This window comes from Microtus pennsylvanicus, chromosome 9, assembly GCF_037038515.1.
Source record: "Microtus pennsylvanicus isolate mMicPen1 chromosome 9, mMicPen1.hap1, whole genome shotgun sequence".
NCBI classification, from domain to species: domain Eukaryota; kingdom Metazoa; phylum Chordata; class Mammalia; order Rodentia; family Cricetidae; genus Microtus; species Microtus pennsylvanicus.
The window spans coordinates 80,620,238-80,641,893 of NC_134587.1; the positions used below are offsets into that span (position 1 = coordinate 80,620,238).

A 21,656-nucleotide genomic window follows, 5' to 3' on the forward strand; every position below is an offset into this window, starting at 1 on the left:
GTACATTCACAATGCAAAATGCTCACTGCTCACTCCTGGCTCACTTTCTGGCTCCTTTCTACCAGAAGGCAGCCTCTGGCAACTCCCTTTGGTGGTGTTCTGGGCACCTAGGTAGGCGTCCTTATGCCCAAACACCATTATTTCGCTGGTCTGTTCTGGAAACCGGCCGCCCTTTGGCCTCTCTCTGCCAGTTTACCCTCACCGACAAGTTGTAGTGAGAATTTTCCAGACAGGACGCCTGGGCTTTGAAGGACTTCGTGGCTCAAGCCCTTCCTGGGCCTGGCGTGAGGAGTGGGATTGCAGCTAGCCTGGGTCCCGGGGCTGCTCGTCCCCCACCCTCCCACGCGCGCCTCTGCACAACTGTCCCCTCTGATCCGGGTCTGCGCCCTGGGAGTGGCTTGCGGCTGGGGAGGGTGACCCAAAGCGAGTGTCGCTTCTCTTAGCAATCCCACTATCCACGGCCAAGCGCGGGAGCTGGAGGGCCAAGGTGGGCACCGGGTCGCCACCTCGAGCGCGCCTACGGTGGCCCGCGGCGAGGGAGCAAGAGTGGCCAAGCTTCTGGGGCACAGCGGGAGTCCGAGCGCAGAGCCCCCTGCACCAGCCTGAGGGCGCAGCCCGCCGCGCAGTGGGAGGTAGCGAGGCGGGGACCGGGCGGGGACCAGGCGGGGGCGGAGCGGAGCTTCCCGCCTCCTTGTCGCCTTCATCCTCCCCCTCGAAGCCGCCGCCTGGGCCGGGCTGAGCAGCGGGAGTCAGAGGCGCCCGCTCGCAGCCGCGGGATGGGGAGCTAGCGCCACGGCGGCCGCAGTGGCCGCAGCGCAGCCGGCCGCCGCCCCCGGGCCTGTCCCGCCGGGTGATCCGGGAGCCCCAAGCCCGGCCCCGAGCCAGGCCCGCGGGCGGCGGCGGCGGAGGAGCTGGGCAGGTGTGTGCGGCTGGAAGATGGCGCCCTCGGGCCCGGGCGGTGTGCGGCGGCGGTGCCGGCGGGTGCTCTACTGGATCCCGGTGGTTTTCATCAGCCTGCTGCTGGGCTGGTCCTACTACGCCTACGCTATCCAGCTGTGCATAGGTGAGTGGGTGGCGGCGTCCCGAGCCCCGCACGCAGCCCCCCCGCCGTCCCGGGACTGCTGCCCCGCTCCGCGATTGCTTCCACTTTGCGCATCCTCTAGGCTCCCTGGTACCCTGGGCGCTGCCCACTACCAGCATGTCTGCGGTGTCCGTCCCCCAGTCCCTCCACACACACACAGCGGAGGTCAGCCAGCTCCTCAAAACCTCTTTCACTCTGTTACTGCCCTGGCCTCCTCTGGCAGCTTTTGGGTTATCAGGTCACCTCCACCCCGTGACGCACGGCCCTAGGCACCCCTGCTGTCTTTCGCTCACCACCGCCACCCCAGCCACACCCCCTCGATGGGCAGGACAGGGAGCTCAGTGGTCTCCTCTTGTCTGCAGCCTCAGCGAAGAGCTGAGGCCAGGGAAGCTGCTCTGGAGGCCAGAGGGTTGGTAGCTGGGCCAAGAATCAGAGCTGCGCCAGACCCACGCGGGGAAATGTTGGCCTTAGGCTCAGGTGGCAGAGCCAGAATCTTTTCTGATGGCCGCAGCTCTACTTTAAAAAAAATCGTGACATTCATTGCTCACTAGCGTTGTAACTGCCTTTTTGCTTTGAGGGTTGATAATTAGTTTCTAAGTAAAAAACAAAAAAGGCGGAAGGGGTGAGCTGCTAGAAAGTATTTTTTGGAAGACGTATGAGAACTATAGTACTGTAATTTAGATGCTGGAGTAATAGACAGTGGAGCGGAGAACCATCATCTGAGGTTCTTACAGAGAGCCAAGTGGCCCCTTTCCAAGATAAGGCTTCTGAATTGGTGGGTGGGGCAGTCTCAACGCTGAAGATTTTTTTTTAGGTTGAGTATGCATAAGCAGGGAATACAGTTATGATGCCTAATGTAAACTTTCTGCCTTCGGAGGTTTCGCCTAAAAGCCTGGTATATGTTATCAGCAAGACACGGTCCAACAGGGGATGACTTTTCTGCCAGTGTCTTGTGAATGTTTTGTCTGCTGTTTACCCACTGAACTTACCGTACGTTTGCTCTAACCCAGTACCAGCCTGGAGTGGAACCAGAAGGAGTAATTAGGGCCCTGTTGAACAGCTGCAAAGCTCCACGCCTGAAATGCAAAACCTGGTCTGAAGCCATCTTATCTCCAAATGTTGGTCCTATGAGAAATAGTGTCAAAATGACACACCAGAATGATTTTGACATAATTTTCAAGATAATTGAGACTATCTTTCCATTTCATATCGTCTTTAAATTTGCTGTTATTACTCTCTTGGCTGGGTTCAGAAACAACCTTTTTAGCCCAAATTGAGTGAATTTGTGATGATTTAAAAAAAAGATTGGTAAATATGACACAATGCATATAAAATGTAATAATATTTAATCATGTAGAATGTATAGGATGAATGTTAAAGATATTGTAGTTTCTGTATTAACAGTTAATCCGTAAATCATTTGTTTATTGATATTCAGTGTGTATGAAACATAGCTATTGGGAAACTTTGTTGTATTTTATTCCTCCACTTCTGAGAAAGAGTTAACAGTGTCATTTGTAGCAAAAGAAGAATGCCCTAGAAGGCCTTTACTATCAGAACAGCCCGGTTGTTGGTTATTATCACATTAAGCTAAGAAGCTTAGCCTGCCAAAAAGGCTCATTCATGTCCATGAAGAGGACGCGTTTGTAGACACAGTTTTTCTTCCAGCACAGATACCAGATGCTCCGTAGGTAGTTTTATTTTATAGAGTAAGACGGTTGATCTGTGATGGTCAAGGAACCTATTATATCTGAACAGTGTTGTTGGTATGCGTGTGAGTTCGCCCACCCATTCTGGTGGGTATGGGAGCCAGAAATCAATATTTCCTCAATTAGCCTCCAATTTCCCTTTTGAGACAGGGTTTCCCACTGAAACTGTAGCTCACCTTTCCCACTAGACTGGCAGGTTAGCAAGCCCCCAGGCTCGACCTGTCTCCCCCTCCCAGAACTGGGCTTGCAGGCATGCACCTATCCAGCTTCTCTGTGGGTTTGAGGGGGTCTGAACTTGGGAGCTTTGGCTTGTACAGCAAGCACTTTACCCACTGAGACAGCTCCCCAGCCCCTCGGCCATCTTTTTTATTTTTTTCATAATTTCAAGATACAGTATCTATCTGTGAAATCTGTGTTGCCCTTTTTGTAAGTGACAATTTGACTGAGGACAATTTCCTAGGTGTCAGTGGCCTCTTATTGATATTTACCTGATAAAGTACTCCTTGTCGCTGCCCACCTGTGGTGACCTAAATGCTTCCCACGGCAAAAAGCCATCAGAAAAAAACGGACTAACACAAAGAAATAAATAGTGCAGAAGTATACCCCCCAAGGTGCTAGAAAATAGTTCTAAATATTTCGATTGTTGCAAAAACAAAGGACAGGGGTGTTGTAAAAAGTCTAGATCCTAAATGCCAGAAGGCAAAATTCAAGACGAAGGTGAGTTTTACATTGGACACCATGGCAGTTGGTCAGCGGTCGTCTTCAAAAGCCTCACATTGCCTAACCATGGTTGGCTGAGAAGTTGAGATTAACTGTAGGCACAGGGAGAGATGGCGACCAATGTGGCCGATACGCCCAGCCAGCTATTACTGCTTTTCACAAAGAAAAACGAGAGTGCCGACTCTCACATTAATCACAAGTCCTCCTGCCCTGCCCTCTGGGGATTTTTTTTTCCCCCTCTTGGAAATTGTTATTTACAGTCATTTTCTTCAAATGTCTCCTATGAATATTGGCGAGGGTTGGGACTAAAGGATGGGGTCAGGGACCGAAAAGTGAAGTAGCAAACAAGCGGGGTGATTTACCCTGGTCCTCCTTCCACATCTGCTGTCAGCCGGCGATGACCCTGAATATAAAGTACTCTATGCCCTTTGCTGAATGAACCGCCATTTAGGAGTAGTGCTTATCCTGGTATCCTTGGAAACTGGCGATAATGATTCTCATTGCAGTTACTTTCTATATTTAACAGTGGGCATGGATGTGGCTCTCTAGGCACTTCCTCAGTGAGCATAATTTTTGCTTGGTGTTTGTATTTTACAAAAATAACTCATCGCTTTTGGAATGTGTGCATATCAGAAATACATGGGATAGAGGTATTGTGTAAGCATCAAGTATTTCGGGTAAAAATGTTTCAGTTCTGCCAATAAAAGGTCAATAGGGCCTTTATACAGGTGATCATCTAGAATATGTTTATATGGCTTGCTAGTTAATAAAACCCTTTCATCATATTCCGCCCTCCATGCTTTCCTTTCTATCACTTTCCTGCCCCTCATCAATCTGCTTCTCTCTTCCTCCTGCCCTTAACCCCATCCTTGGTTTCTGTTTTGTCTTATCCATCCTCAATCCACTCAAATATTAACCATCTTGTTCTTGATATGCTAATACACATTCCAAGGGTTAAGAAGTATAAGGGATTGTACTGAGGATGCAGAACTAGAGGAGTAAGCATGTCTGCAGCCTTAGATTTGGTTTGAGGATATGCTGGACCTGGTGTGTGTTTTACAGAATCACCATGACAATTAGTATAGAAGCATTGCTTGTTGGAGGAGGCAATTAAACTTTTTCCTCTCGAGTGCTAACATTTCAAATGGATTTGCTTGTTTTTAAACCTTTTGTCTTGTTATAATTCCAAATTTGCTAAAAGCTCCTAAGATGATTATAAGAGATGAACACATACCTTTGTTAAATCGGTTTGGTCTCTTGTTTGTCTTGAACATGTCGCTGCCACAGTTTCACTCTAGTCAAGTGACACTGTTACCAACAGGCCGGGCCTGGACCAGACTTTGTCTGGGTTTGGGGGCTTTTGAATGAATTGAAAGCCCACACAGATCGCAAAGGCGTGAGCAAATTTTATTCCAAGTGGAGTGGTCAAGACAGCAAGAAGGCAGTATGAATGGAGATGCTGAAGGACCGTGGTTCTTTCCTGGGCTCTTTTCTATGAAGTAGAATGAAAGGAGGCTCTGGTTACAAAGGAGGACAATTTGCATGGTTCTCTATTTCGATTGATTAATTAGGTTAGATAATCATTTTTTTTCTACTGCACATGACCTTCCCATCATGCAGCTGACTAAGTTGTATCTCTGCCCCTTTTATGCATAAGCAGAAAATGATAAACAGGATGTATTCTCTAAAGAGAACATAGTCTTGCTTTATTATTTATTTACCCAAAACCAGTTCTGCCTGAATTGGTCCTTCCAATCTTCTACTGGGTCAAAACGGGAGGGTGATTGAACAGAGTCTATCTAAATTAGACAATTCTTAAGAGGAAGAAAAACTTACTCCATTTTGGGAGTGCGCTATGCATGCAGCTTGATGTTGCGTACACACTGCTAAGTCTCACACCGACAAACTTGAGGTTCTCACACTGTCCCAGGACAAATGGGGTCCCAGGTTTCTATACTACTTCCTGTGTTTTCCTGGCTATCTACCAATTAGTGTTAGATTTTATTTAAGTCGTTTCAAACAGTCAAGGCAGTCCCCAAATCTTAGAGGTAGTGTAGGCCAACCCTGTCCTCATTGTACAGGGCGAATTGAATGCTGCAGATCCTAAAAGTTCTCTGGCCTTCCTGAAGTTCCCAGTGGAGATGTCACCTGTGGATTTTACCAATCTGATCCGGTGTCCCAACCTCTCCCTTCCCACCAAACTGCTCACCAAACACCTTATCTCTTTGCAGTTGCCTACCAAATCTGGAACATTCATGCTGCTGTTTTACGAGTTACCAAAATTCTAGGAGTCACCCTCGGCACAAGGCTTTCAGAGTCTTAGAAGACGTTATAAGAAAAAATGCTCTGTCTTTCCAAGCAGCGTGTTCTCTGTGGCAATTTCTCAGCTCCGCTATTGTAGTGACAAAATAGTCACAGACAATGCTTGAATGGTTAGGTATGTTCTGATAAAACCTTATTAGAAAAGCACAATCGGAAGGCCAGATGCCTGACCTTTCAAGTATGTTAGACGCTAGAATGTTCTGGAGCTGAGGGAGTCACTCAGCTGGTAACGTATTTGCTGTGCATGCATGGAGACATGAGTTTGACCCCCCCACCTTATAAAAATCTGGATGTGGTAGCACAGTGGTAATCCCAGTGCTGGGGAAATAGAGACAGGTCATTCTCAGGAGGTTGCTGGCTAGCCTGCCTAGCCTAATTGGTGAACTCTAGGCCCACAAAAGAGACCCTGCCTCAAAAACAAAGTAAGGAGCTAGGGAGGAGTGACTTCTGAATTTATTCTTTGGGCTCCATACACTAGCACACACGTGCACACATACACACACACACACACTCATACACACACCCGTCAGCAATGATTGCAACCTTTTATATTTCATAGCATTAATGAAGATATTTAAGAATTTGAAGACGCCAAGTACGGTGGTGCATACCTATCATCCCATCACTAAAGAGACAGAGACAGGAGGGCTGTGGGTTTGAGGCCAGCCTGGGCTAGCCAGTTAACTCTCTAAACAAATAAGTATATGAATAAAACCAAATGAAAGCAAAATTGACTGATATATCGGAATCAGTTTAAGAATATGCTGCCTTGCTTTCTGTTCCTTTAGAAACAAGCAAATATCCTCAATGATAAACTATCTCAGCCCTCATTTTAGATTCTGTAAGTTCTGGTCTTTCATGAACCCAGGACCACTCCAGTCTCAAGGAGAGAGACGGTGTGGGCGCAGAATGATCTTCCAAAATGAAAATAGTTTGAGCCATGCAAAAAAAAAAATCAAATTTATCCTTGTCGTTGATAAACTTTCACTTTATAAACCATTTAGCGCACCACGTTGTCTGTCTTTTAAGATCAGAGAGACAGTTTAGTGATCCAGTTGCTGCTCTCCTGAAGTATGAGAATAGTTTAGTGATCCAGTTGCTGCTCTCCTGAAGTATGAGAATGGTTTAGAATGGAGTAGAGGACACATCTGTGGGAAACTGAGACATAGGAGGCGTTTGATGCCCCTGTGCTTTAAAATTCTTCGTGTTAAAACAATGCAAGGAGTTCTTTCTTGATATTGTTAAATATTTTGAAAGTTAAAATCTTAACAAGTCTTAATCCAAAAGTTTAAAATAGCTTTCAGATTCTGGATCGGCGCCACCATCTAAGTTTACTCGACATGGTTCTAGGCAGAGTAAGAAAGAGAAAGAAAACTATTGGCTTCGTCCTTGGCTCCATCAGTGCTTCCGATTGGCAGGATAATGAGGTTAATCTTTCGCTAGAAATAGCACAAATAGGACAGTTGACATTCGTAACATTTAGAGGTGACCTGTAAGTGTTAAGTGAATCTAACACTTAGCTAATCTATCTGTGGTTTTTATTTGACTTCCTGTTGTTTGATACAAGGACATCCAGCTAAAAAGGCAAATAAACGTGAGAAGATGCTCCAGCCATCAGAACTCAACTTTAATTAAGTTGTAGAACGGTTTGCTTCTATACTCTTCTTGGGATTGTCATCCACATCACAACATTTTCACATTTCATAAGTGTTTCCCATTGCTGGTTCCCTAAATGGAGGTAATCCTCTCTGGGGAAAGCTTGCATATGCATATATGCATGCATGTGTGCAAGCATGCATGTGTGTGTATGTCCACACACACCACATGAACATGAAAAAATTAGTGTAGAGTCATCACTATCCAAAGCTGAGGGAGATTCAGCACTGAACCCTGGTTACCTGTCAAGTGTTTTTCTCCTCAGACATGATTTGCAGAACTTAATGGAGATATTTTCTGAAAGCCAAGATGTGGGCAAACATACTAAGATAGTCCTCTTTAACATGAGGAAGGGTGCTGCCTTTCTCCTGCCAGTCCCACAGCCAGGTGTTAGGGCGACGGAAATGGAGCACTGCACTGCTGGGAGGTTGTGAATGGATCATTGAGCCCGCATGAAAGGACAGCCAATAAAGGAGATGAGAAGCTGAATGGAGAGCTCATCAGTCATAATGCCTCCTCATTAGGACGCTGCCTACATCTGCATATCTCACAGCCAGATTATGCCCAGATGTTTTTGCTCCTGCTTTGCTCTGCGTGATGGTTCTAGCTTCCTTGTTGCTAACAACAGGCATGGACCACGTTTACGCCAACCTCATTTTGTCTGTGAAACTGAGCAGGGAGTTTAATGAATGTCATTCATTGAACCTACAGAAAGACTGAAGAATACATCTTAGCAAATTCACAGAAGCCAAGAGAAGGTGGCCGAAGCAGAGTTAACAATATGCCAGAGGAATGTTCTTCGGAAGGAGTCACTGCCTTGGCAGCCAGCTCTCACACACTGGAGATGCCACTGTGCCCAGGACACACTTACAGTATAAATGGTCTCGACGTTAAAGGCCTAAGCACAAATACCAACAGCTGAGATTTTTGTTCCATAGTGGGGAGGGCCCAGGAAACAGGGGCATTTTGATTTCCTCACTGTTTTGTTTTGTTTTTTGAGATAAGGTTTCTCTGTGTAGTGTAACAGTCCTGGCTGTCCTGGAGCTCACTAGGTAGACCAGAGTGACCTTGAACTCACTGAGATCTGCCTGCCTCTTCCTCCCTCCCAAGTGTTAGGATTAAAGGCCTGAACCACCAACATTTGGTGGTGGGTATTGATTTTTTTCTTTTATTTTTGTGCTGAAAAGTGACACCACGAAGACACAAACAAATTTTCAAAGCAGATGTAGTTGTTCAGACAAATATGTATGTTATGTGTTAGGATGAGTTCTCAAAGAAATGTTTGTTACTGGTTTTTGTTTTATTTTTTATTTTATGGAAATATTGCGATGTTTTCTTCTCTGAAGGATAGATTGAGGGCTGGGGATGTGCTTAATGGTAGAGTATTTGCCTAGCTTGTGAAAAAGCCGAATTCAGTCCCCCCAACCCCACCCACACACAGAGACAGAGCGATAGAGAGACAGAGAGAGAGACACACACAGACAGAGAACTGCAAGTTACATTTTATAATTCTAATTCCATGTGTTTTGATGGTTGTATCACTTCTCCCAGCCTTCTGCTCTTTAGAAAGTGGTGAGCATAGGGGTCTCCCGAGATTGCAGCACAAGGTCCATGGTGACTGTAGAAATAACTGTCTTCCATATCACACCCCACTGCTCGAATTTCTTAGGAGCCACATGATAACGGCAAACCAGCTACGATTCTTGACAATTCCCCTTTCAGAATGACAACCACATTTCTGACAGTTATGTGCCCTTTCTTGACTTTTCATCTAATGGTAACTCTTTTTCCAGTCTTTTTTTTTTTTTTTTTTGGTTTTTCGAGACAGGGTTTCTCTGTAGCTTTGGAGCCTGTCCTGGAACTAGCTCTTGTAGACCAGGCTGGTCTCGAACTCACAGAGATCCGCCTGCCTCTGCCTCCCGAGTGCTGGGATTAAAGGCGTGCGCCACCACCACCCGGTTTTAATGGTAACTCTTAAATTGAATTTAAAGTACTAGTTCTTATAAGAATGACAAAACATCCAGGTTCAATTTTAACTGATTACTTGAAACTTTTCACACACATATACAATATACCTTGATCCCATACATCCCCACCCTGTCTCCCACTTCAGCTCCCAGCCAGAAGTCTCCTCATCACGTCTCCCTTCCAACATCCATTTTTGCCTGAGAGACACTCTCGAGCAAGAATCAACACTGGCTGCACTCGTCATCCCTTCTCCACACACTCGAAGGGAGTTCATTTTAGATATTCTGTTGATTACACGTAAGGATGCAAACCACGTGTCTGTGGATGTGGCTGGGCTGTGCTCCTTGCTCATGCTTCTCCCTGGTGTCCTGAGATGCTCTGTGTTCCCTGCTCGTGTCCTGAGATGCTTTTCCATGTGGACTGTACAATTGATGACCTGTTAATGGCCACTATGTCCTTCTTTATAGTGTCACCAAGAGAAGCAGGATGCCCTCAGGAAGTCCGTCAATAAAAGAACCCTAACCCACAGGCAAAAGCCCCTTGGTACAAGCCTTTTAAAACAAAACGTTGAAGCATAAAATGGCTTTGAATTGGTTTTAAGTCTCCCAGATCATATCTGAATGAGGTCCAAGAAACTTTTATCTTTTGTGATTCAGGGAACCTTAGAAAATGAACATGTTCTCTGTTTTATTCTGCTGTGTGCAGCTAAAATTACATTTTTGTTTCTTGTGTATTTTGTAAAAAAGAAAAAAGTGGGTTTTCATTGCATTTGCCGTGTGTTTTGGGAATGACTTGACTTAAAACCCAGACTATGAACGAGGAGTTTAGCTCCGTGGTAGTGCATGTGTTTAGCATGTCTGAGTCCTGGGGTTTTCCCCAATACTAAAACAAATGAAAACGTCCAGACTGGATTATGTCCCCAATCCCCTGGACTATGTCCCTAATTCCTTCCGGAAACCCATGGGTTATCTCAGTCTCCAAGACGTGGGTAGCCTCATCTGCAGAGGGGCTTTTCACAGGGTTTTCAGAGACGGTATGCCCATGCCGTCTGTAAAGGACATAGAATTCATGTCTGCAGTCCTCGAGTGTGAAAGGCAGCCTGCTGGAAACAGTTGGCTGAGCTGGAATGAGAGAGGCCTGATATCAGTAATAGAGGAGGAAAAAAAACAATTTCACTTATGAGTCTCCAACTGATAGTCACAAGCTTGCTCTGAATTACAGGGCTAATGTGTGATCCGCTTTATCACTAAGTGGCAACCCCATGTGACAGGCATTAGGAAGAGAGGCTGTCAGGGATTTATGTACTTAACCCTGACTGCTAATTATCCAGGCCTTCTCCCGGGAGGCCAGGGAACAGGAAACGATGAAGGGCAGAGACCAGAGGGACTTAATAATGCTTTCATTATAACACATTCCTCTTGAAATACAATTAGTTTCAGAAATAAGTACATTTTCAAAACTAAAAAACACAGAACTGTATGTTAGTCAGGGGAGGGAAAATGGTATCGACCCCACTACAGGTTCTCAGAAATTTATCCATTAATAAGCAACTTCAAAATCCAAAAACTGAATGCATTTCAAGCATCCATAAATTTTGAACGGTTTTAATATGTCCATTCAGAAAACACCTATTGATTGGTCTTTGTCTGACTTAGGGTCTATTGCTGTTGTAAAACATGACCAAACACAGCTCGGAGAGGAAAAGCTTTATTCCAATGTATACTTCCCGGGAACTGTGAATTCCCAGGAACTGTCCATCACTGGTAGAAGTGAAGGGAGGGAGCTGGAGTCAGGAAAGGAAGCAGAGGGCACAGAGGAGTGCTGCTTGCTGGCTTACTCCACTGGCTTTCTCAGCCACTACCTACACAGGGATGGGGCCACCCACAGAGATCTTGGCCATCAACCATCAATCTTTAATCAAGACCATACCTTCTCAGATTGCGTAAGGCCGATCTAATGAAGGCATTTTCCTCTTCCTAGATATGTCTAGGCTCATGTTAACCTGACAAACACTGAGCTTCCACTTCAGTTGCGGAGAAGACAGCAATAAATGATTATGGAATCTGTTAGAGACTCATGGTGTCATGACAAAAAGTGAAAAGGAGGGCAAGGAGGATTGGATGCTGGGCATATCAGCATATAGGCATATCTGCCTGTAATCCCAGCACCCGGGATTACAGGCAGGAAGATTGAAAGTTCAAGGCCAGGTTAGGCAATTTAGCAAGAGCTGATCCCAAAACAACAGCAACAACACCCCCATAGTCCCCCACCCAAAATACCTAAACAACCACACAAACGAGAAGAATGTGAAGAGTGTGCGGAGGAAAATCATTTCAGATGAGATGGAAGGGCAAGAGAGGGACTAATGCCAGAAAATATGCTTGTCAGGCAGAGGGAAAGATCTGAACAATGTTTCAAAGCAGGGTTGTTTGATTCATAGTATCCGCAAATGAGATACAAAGGAACTTCATGGCAGTGGCCAGTCTGTCCGGCAGGTGCATAGTGGTGGTCCCCAATCCTGTGAGAAAAGCTAACATACAGTAATTAGCCTTCTGGAATGAATCAATACATGGTGGGTACCCTCTGAGTTTGTTTAATTGAGCCTAGTGAGGAAGTAGACATTTAAAGCATAAAGCATAGAGTCCTTCATGAGACGATTAGCTTTTTATTATTTGACTATTCGTGTTCATAAACAAACTCACACTATTATTTATTCACATATATTTATACACTTATATTTTTAGGGTAGCAAATAGATAATCTTTTCCTTCTGCACTTTGAATATAATTATGTGTAATGAAGAATTAGGTGAATCAATTGTAGATGTGATTTGAGAATTTCAAAGGACAGTAGAATATAATAATAGCATCTAGTATAATAATAACTACAATTCAGATAGGGTAAATTATTAGAACCAATAGACCTATAAAAAGTAATCACTAAAAACATAAACTGAAATGGTTTTGCAGAAAGCACCCTGGCTGAGCCAACATTGACCAGACACCCCCACGTTCATTTTGTAGCTCTCAGACAACTACATCTTCCCTTAAAAGTACTGAAATGGTTACTTGATTTAGATTTTGAGAATGACTTTTAAAAATATGTTGCAATTCCTCCCTCTCCTTGCCCCAACCCTTTGTAAGAATGTGCTGAACATAATTTGTTTCCTATTGACTGGAAAAGGTCATGGGGGCGGGGAGAGAGGAGCCACTTTGCTTGGGCATTGTTTTGGTTCTCAGACCCTGAGAACCCGGGCAGACTCATGAATGAGCCTCTTCACCAGTAGAGATGCCTGGCTGTGTTTCTCTGTTTATCACTCTGGGATTACTTCCCAGGGTAAGAGAGAAAACTGCAGTTAACTTTAAATATGAACTTAACTTTGTGGTTGCAAATAGACTCTGGAATAGCAGGGTTTTGTTTTTACTGTGGTTAAGTATAAAGAACATAAAAATCCACTGTATCAACCATTTATGTTCTCTAAGTGTACAGTTAGTGTTTCTAAGTGTACAGTTCAGTGGTATTCAGTACATTCGAATTTTTGTACCCATAACCATCATCCATCTCTAGAATAAACTCCCAAGTTGAATTTCTGCACCTATTAAACAATAATAGCCCCACCCTTCCCAGTCACCATTCAATCTGACCGTTCTAGGTGCTTCTTCTGAGGGGAAACACACACTACTTGACTGTTCCTGGCTTACTTCATCAGTGTGATGTCTTCAAAGCTCGTTCATATTGGAGCATGTGGCAGAATTTCATTTTTAAAGACTGGATAATACGCCATTATGTGTAATTACCCCATTCTGTTTGTCAGTAGGCAGAGTTGTTTCCACCTGTTCTAGCTATTATGAGTAATGCTGCCTTCAACAGTGCGTACAAACACCTATTTGGATCCTTGGTTTAAGTTCCTTTGGGCTACCTAGAAATAGAATTCTTGAATAATATGGTCACTCTCTGCTGCTTTTTTGAGGGTCACTGTACAGTTTGATCCTACTGCACGTACTGGCTTAGTGGGAGCCTAGGCAGTTTGGATGCTCACCTTACTAGACCTGGATGGAGGTGGGCGGTCCTTGGACTTCCCACACGTCAGGGAACCCTGATTGCTCTTTGGGCTGACGAGGGAGGGGGACTTGTTTGGGGGAGGGGGAGGGAAATGGGAGGCAGTGGCGGGGAAGAGACAGAAATCTTTAATAAATAAATAAAAGAATGTAATTTTAGTGGAAAATTATTTCAGAGGTGCTTATAATAGGTGTCCAAGTGTAAACGTCTCTAGGGGTATCCATGAAAGGTGTCAGCATTTTCTTCTCTTGCCACTTCATGGTTCAGCAGCAAGTTCTTGGGCGGGGAATTGTGAACAGACACACCTCAACTATGAGGAAGCCTTCATGCTGGTCACCAGGCTTGGGGCAGAAAACTTAATGGCTGCCGGCTTACCGTGACAGTGGGTGATCATGAGTTGGTGGAGAAAAGTGTGGGCATCAGTGTGCTTTGAATTAATACTGTGGACATGAATTATGACCTAGTCCAAGGACTGAACAGAATTCATGAATGAACGACAAACTTTCTATAGTGCTTGCAGATGGAAGACCTGGGAATGGTTCTAGAAACCCAAAGTGAATATCTATCCCAGCAGGAAAAATGAGATGAGCTCTTTCACAATGAGCAGAAGAAGAAATTCAGTTCACATATTGCTGACTGCAATGAAATGAAGCAATTTCATAGCTTCCCATTTATATTAAGGAATCTATTCAGTTCATCGTCTGCGAGTTGCCTGGATGATGCAAGACCCGCTCTGGCTTCAAGTCAATGTTCGTTGTTTACAGCAGTCCCTGCCAGGTAGTTTGTGCTATGCTGTGGGAAATGATTCGTAGGGGAATGGATCTATCTGCTATAATTAAGAAGGGACAGACGTTGTGTAGTGAAAGCTGGAACAAAAAAAAGATCATAGAATGCAAGCCGCCCCCCCCCCCCCCCCGCCACACACACAAGAAGGATGTGTAAGGACTTTGTGACCATGTGACGGGGGTTTCCAAAGGTAATCACTATTCCTAGTGATCCCGAACTGAACATCAAGCTAGACCTCAACCCAATTCCCTTGACGTTCTGCAGAAGCTGTGACTCAGTAACCACAGTGAGCCAGCACTATACCTGTGGCAGTTCTGAGGGTGCCATGGTTGGCTCACACGTTACTGTATCTCTTCAAGTGCAGCCTTGTAAAATCTGTTCCTGTGAGAACCGTGAACACAGCAGTTAGTGTTCTAGCCTTGCATAGTTCCTTTCTCTGGGGTGCTGTGAAGTGCCGCCTCGTGTCAAATAGCTTTTACGGACCTAGAAATATTGATGTAATTTTAAAGAAGGTTGTGTGCTTTCTTTGGTCATAAGATAAATGCTCCACTTTTATTATAGTTTTAGGGAGTTGTGTGTTTCTTTAGAGAAGCATTGTTTGATCCTCTTAATGTATAAAATGCTGATGTTTGGTAGTGAGAAAGAAAAATAATATCTCTGAGCCGGGCGGTGGTGGCGCACGCCTTTAATCCCAGCACTCAGGAGGCAGAGGCAGGCGGATCTCTGCGAGTTCAAGGCCAGCCTGGTCTACAAGAGCTAGTTCCAGGACAAGAACCAAAAGCTATGGAGAAACCCTGTCTCGAAAAATCAAATAATAATAATAATAATACCTCTGTCCTCTGTGATAATTGTCACCACACCATGTAATGAAAAATTGATGTGATGACATGAAGAAGATATATGACAAAAATTGTTTCTACCTGTTTATATATATTTCAAACATGATAAAATAATTAAAATACAAGTAGCTTCTTAACAACATAAATGTGTGGTGGTTTAAATGAGAATGGACCCCACAGGCTCATAGGTTTAACTACTTAGTCCCCAGTTGGTGGAACTGTTTAAGGAGGACTGGGGGTGTGGCCTTGTTGGGGGGTGTGGCTTTATTGGAGGAGGTACATCATTGAAGACTTTGAGGTTTCCAAAGTCCAGAGCCATTCCCAGTTGGACTCTCTGCCTTGTGTATGTGTATCAGGATCTAAGCTCTCAGCTCCTGCTCAGTCCCATGCCTGATGGCCTGCTGCCATATCCCCACCGTGTTGGTCACAGACTCACCCTCTGAAACTGTAACCCCCCATAAACTCTTTTTTTTCTATGAGTTGTCTGGATCATGGTATTTTCTGACAGCAAGAGAAAAGTAGCCAAGGCAACATATCCATGTAAACATGGGTAAGAAGATGATGAGAAGTTCCACTGGGCAACGCCAGCAGCATGGTCATTAGAACTAGGTTCTAATGAAGGAAACATCCTAGGCTGTAGATTCCTCCTGACCTTCTCTTTGACGGTGGACAGCTCATCACATGGGAACTAGCTAGACCTGGCAAGAGTCCAGAATCCACCACAGTCCATGGTTCAAAGAAATTTCTCAGAGCCTCTCTGGTTTTTGCCTAAAGAAAAGCATTTGAAACTGAGAAGGAAGAGAGTTGGAACTGAAAAGGTTCCATGATTGTTTGAACTTGAACTTGAGCTGTAGCCACGTGTAGAAAATGGAGGGCCCCACTGCGGTATGCAGGATGAATAAGCTGCAGTCTCACCAAAGTCTGCACAGCTTGCTGACTCTGGGAATCTTGTTTTTGTATATATTACATTATTTACTCACAGAGAGAGAGAGAGAGAGAGAGAGAGAGAGAGAGAGAGAGAGAGAGAGAGAGAGAGAATTTGAAAGCAGAGTGTAACAGAGGGAAGACATTGTGAAGACATAGAGAGATGGTGGCCATTGTAACCCAAAGAGAGAGGCTTTCGTGGCCACCAACCTTGTCCACATGTTACTTTTGATTTTCTTGCCTCCTTTGTTTAAGGACCCCATTGTTTGCTACTTTGCGAGGACATCTCTGATAAAGGAATGGACTGTGATTTTTGCAGATGAGGAAAGGAGGGCTAGGGTAAGAAATATGGGACAGCTCACCATGCTGGACATGTTGGCATCATCCTGTGACCTCAGCTACTCTGGGAAATGAGTGAGAGGGCAGACACCACAGCGGGGCAGCACAGTGGGACATTCTCAGAAAAGCCCACCCAATCCCAGCTTAGCTTGTTCTGTATCGTTGCCCAAGGTGGAGTGTGATGTAATACATTTTCTTTTCAATTTCATCTAATCCTGGGGGTGATGGTTTGGATAATTGCTAAAAATCAGTTTTCTTATAAAACACAAACAAACAAACAAACAAAAAACGACATCATAATGACAGCTAGAGACAGGAAGGAAGCCTAAGTAGTGGGGTAATCAGAAACTAGACCTGAACCCTGAACTCCTAGCCTGGCAGTCCGATGGGGTCTAAGGTGCCATGGAGCGATTGGTTTCGCTCTCGGTACACAGGAAGAGTTTAGTAACTATGGTGATAATGTGTTGTTCCCTCTCTGTTTCTCTTTCTGCAGCATCCCATCCATGCCAATAAAGGGCTGTGATTCCTGTAACACAATTAGCCAGGGGAGGGTTTTAAGTCCTGGAGGCATAACAGAGAAGTGGAAGTCTCTGGAGAAAGACAGATCATTGCAGGACATGGACCAGGAAGAAATTGTACTTATTTCAGACAAAATTAGACCAATGCACTATGAACGTAGCCCACCGTGGTTGCTATTGCATATGTCTTGATTGTTCCCCAGAAGTATAAATAGAAAACATTTTAATATAATAATAGAAGTGCTGTTATCCTTCCACCCCAAACAAATTATATTTGTCTTATATGAGGAGAATGTAGGTATAATTGTCTTTGTTTCACATTAGAAACAAAATGAGTTTGTGTTCATTAAGGTAAAGTGTTAGATCCAAAATAAACCTTCTCACTTTCAGGAAGCATGCTCACAAGTATCATGCTAAGTGCCCCATCAAGACTAAAGTGTGGTTTTGTCTCATTACCTGTGTTAAGGATCAGTACCATTTTGTCATTATTGATTTAATTGTGTGAGTATCTGTAAGCCAATGCCCTTGTCTGGCTTCCACAGTTCTGCACACACATACACACACGCGTGCACATACACACGTGCGCACACACACACATGCATACACACACACACAAGAAAAAGTAAAATAAAAACTTCAATGAATTAAATAGTTGTATTGAGCATATTTATAATACATCTTCCAGAGGTAACTATTTGGTTTTAATATGGCTTTTGAGTTTTAATGCAATAGTGTTTAATTATATTATTAATGTCACAAAGCACAGCCCAGCTGTGTACTGTGTCCTTAACTTCTATGCCATCTCTCCAGGCAATACCGCTTAAGTCTTATGTTGCTATAAGTAACCAAATTATACTCCATTACCACTCATATTTTCAAAAATTAATTTATATTTCTCATATATTATAGTTACCTAATACATATTATTAGAAAAGTATCCAAAGTCAAGGAGTGGCTTTTCTTAAATAGTTATTAAAATTAGCTATGTTTGAAAATAATATATTTTACATATCCTTACATAGTGAGAAAAGACATTTTAAAATCTGATAGCTCTGACATTAAATCAAAATTTTCAAGATGAGGCACTAATGTAACAATTGGGAAAATATGCTGGAAAAGGCATTCATTTCTTTCATAAAAATAAATCAGTGTGTTCCTGATATGTGTGAATAAGCTTTGTCTCTAGGTTGGGTACTGGTGTTTAACCAGTGGTGTAAGTTATGTCCCTAGGTTGAGTATGGTGTTTAACCAGTGATGTGAGTAAGTTATGTCCCTAGTTTAGGTATTGGTGTTTAACCAGTGGTGTGAGTTTGTTATGTCCCTAGTTTGGGTACTGGTATTTAATCAGTGGTGTGAGCTTGTTATGTCCCTAGTTTGGGTACTGGTATTTAATCAGTGGTGTTTTCCCTTTGAAGCTGGTTATTCACAACTTTACTTGTAACATAAGGAAGACACATATGAGATCACTTCTAGGAGCATACTAGAGGGTCTCAATAAACAAAACATAAATAGACCATTGACCATAAGAAAGTCACGATTCACTAAGAATAGATAAAGAAAATCCATGCTTATATTTTTACAACAATACTAATCCTCACCTGTTATAAGGGAAACCAGTACTAAAACACATTTTTGCTTTGCTTCCTCGTTTTTGGTGCTAGATATTGAGCCAGGACCTGTATACGCTAGTCACCTGCTCCATGTAGCAGTGAGCTGCCTCTAAGACAAGGTTGCACTATGCTGCCCAGACTAGTCTTGAACTGTCTAGCTTTCTGCCTCAGCCTCCTTTCTGCCGAGAGACCCAGTTTTAAGACAGTAGTCTTTCCTTTGACCTTTGATGTTGATTAAATTTAAAAAGATTCATGGCTGTAAGAAATTTGATAGCTCTATAATATTAATGTAATTGAAAATGGCCTTTGGGGGCTGTTACATCTCATTGTATGAATGTTAGCAAATCTCCTCTAAGTGTGGCTCTACGTATAACTTGTTTGATTATAAAAGAGTATTTGTAGATTTTGAAGTACACTTTTTGTGAAGTATAAGTCATGGATGGCAAAAAAAAATAGCTTTTAAAAAGATACAACTAAAACTTTGTCTGTGAAGCTAACAAATAATGTAATTAGTGATATTAGATTATCCATTTAATAGATTGCTGTTCCAGGACAGAGAGATTATCGGCTCACACAAGCTGTGCTTATTTTGCTGAATGTCTCTTTGTTTTACCATTTCCCGATCTGAGCACAGCAGTCATGTGTTAGCAAGTAGAACTTTTATGGCCCCAGTACCTCTGGAACGGTCATTAAGGTCACTCGGAAGGTAGACTCACCCGTGGATCCAAATTGCTTTTGTGTGGCCTTGGTTTAGTTCCAAATGAGAACAGGAAAGGGTTACAATCAGTTTGGAGTCCTTGGGAGGGAGGGCAGGGAAGTAGGTGCCTAGGGAAAAATGCCTGGCTTCCTGTGCTGAGCAGACACAAAGAACAATCTGGCCTTGAATCTGCTGTCAGATAAACTCCCCAGGGAGTCTGAGAAGATCAACAGCTGATTAGACTCTCATCTGTAAACAAACTTATGCGGCAGGTTTGAGAAGCTAGGAAACTTGTTTCCATGCACGTGTGCATGTGTGTACATGGGATATGTGTGTGTGTGTGTGTGTGATTATGGGTATATGGTGTTGTATATGTGGATACGTGTTCATTCATGTGTGTGCACATGTGTGCAGGTGCGTGTCGAGAGGCCAGAGGATAACCTCTGACATTATTCTTCATGAGCTGTCGTCTATCTTAAGTCTCTGCCTCCCCAGGACTGAATTTGAATTTACAAGCACATCCTGGCTTTTATTTATTTATTTTTAACGTGAATGCTGGGGACTGAACTCAAGGGCCCATGCTTCTAAAGCAAGCACTTTCATGACTGAGCTGTCTTTTCTCATCTCCAGTATAAGCCAGACAGGCACATGATATTTGGCTTGCAAACAGCTTACAAAAAAAGTCTTAACGAGCTTGCTAACAACTTAGAATTTAATTAGAAACGCCACAACTCTTTGTGACGTCCATTTCCTCACTGAATCTCCAAAGCAGGTGGTGGATATAGTATATTTGACCTGAGAGAAACATTTGACGAAGTACAATGTTAGATATGTGAGATTTTGTCATTTTGTTTCTTATTTATTGTTTTATTTATCAGAAATCTAGATGCCACAGTTCAAAGCCATGCACGAATACAATTCAACACACTACGTGCATATGAACTTTTTAATTCTTAGAGCCATTCAGTAATGTGACAGGCTGTTCCCTAAAGCTGTGGGCTCTGCGGCTTTAAAAATAGTTGGGAAAGTGGTGGGTCAGATCAGATACCCCTAAAACTCTGTCACCTGATCCCAAGATGGCAGCATGTCTTAAGGCAGTGACATTTCATTCTGGAGTAAGGAAAACTACGTAGGAAAAAAAGATAAAGAAAAAATACATCCTTCTCTTGCTGCAACTGAGAAATACCCAAACTCCAAAAGACATTATTACTAACATGGGAAAATCACACGGATAGCAAAATAGATTCAACCAGGGGTAAAGAGAACGTGTGGACCACTGGATGCAGGTTCCTGTTCCAGCCTGTTTCCCATTGTCAATGGCTTCTCCTCACCCAGCTGCTATCTTCAGAGGAAGCCCCTGAGGGCAAGTGGTTCTCCAAGCCATGCCTGGGCCCCTCAGTATTGCACAGGGAGCAATGAGAGCCAGGAGCCTGAGGATCCCTGCTGTTAGAATGTGGAGCATATGGGCTCTCCATTCAAGACATTTGGTTCTTTGCTGAGAATTGACGAGACCGTGGCTCAGTCATAAATACCAATAAATATCTCAGGAAACGTACTGGGCCTGGAGAACACGGTTTTTGACCTGAACTCTATAGCTGAAGGTCAATACGCCAATCTACGGAGGCCCACAAGGGCCACACTTGAGGAGCACAGCCTTGCTACTTGAGGCGCACCGTTGAAGCATGGCTGACTGTGGCTGCCAGTTCCACCTCTCTACCCTCCGTCCACAGCGCTCACCCCTACATAAAGCTGAACAAATATTTAAAGAATGTTGGTTTGAAGGGAAGCCAAGTTATCAGTCCATTTTAATGTCTTTTTTGTCTTCAGGGCCTTCGGTTTACATGAACTTCACATAACCTATGACCTTTTTTTTTTTCTTTCTGTTTCTAGTATCCATGGAGAACATTGGTGAACAAGGTAAAATATTATGATGGTTGCAGAGATAATATCTTAAGAATAGTTTTTAAAAAATTATATCCATTATATTTGGTTGGGCTTAAAAATTATATCTTGACAATATGGTAATATGATAGAGTTAATGGCATATCATTTTTTTAATTTCCCAAACTAAATTCTCTCACAAATACTGTGTAATGGCCATAACTGTTTCAAAGATTCTTAATGCTCCAAGATCCAAGGACATGAACGACCTCCTGTCCCAGCTTGAACTACTTCATAACTAAGCTCTCTACCTGCAGAGCATATGAAATCTTGCCTCTGCTTGTGTTATGCTGATTTAAGTTCCATATTAGATAATCCAAATTGTAAATGAATCCACAGGTATAAATATCATAACTCTTTAGGAAAAATTGAAAATTTTTAGTGAAAATTTAAAACATAATACATGTCATATTCTGCTTATTTATTTGTTTAGTTTTTGTTGGCAGTAGAGACCTGGTGCCATCTAGAAAAGAAGTCTACCGCTGCT

The 21,656-nt window shown here is 43.4% G+C and overlaps 1 protein-coding gene across 2 annotated transcripts in view; it reads left to right on the top strand.

Moving 5' to 3' along the window:
* The first annotated feature begins 728 nt into the window (after positions 1–728).
* Zdhhc2 (zDHHC palmitoyltransferase 2) overlaps positions 729–21,656 on the top strand; it is a 53,699-nt gene continuing 32,771 nt past the window's right edge. The window contains exons 1-2 of one of the 2 annotated variants that reach the window (XM_075986557.1): positions 729–1,063; positions 21,119–21,145. In XM_075986557.1, coding sequence (XP_075842672.1) covers positions 937–1,063; positions 21,119–21,145 — 154 coding nt within the window. In that variant the 5' untranslated portion in view covers positions 729–936. The remainder of the gene's footprint in view (positions 1,064–21,118; positions 21,146–21,656) is intronic. The other variant, XM_075986558.1, reaches the window with a different exon arrangement.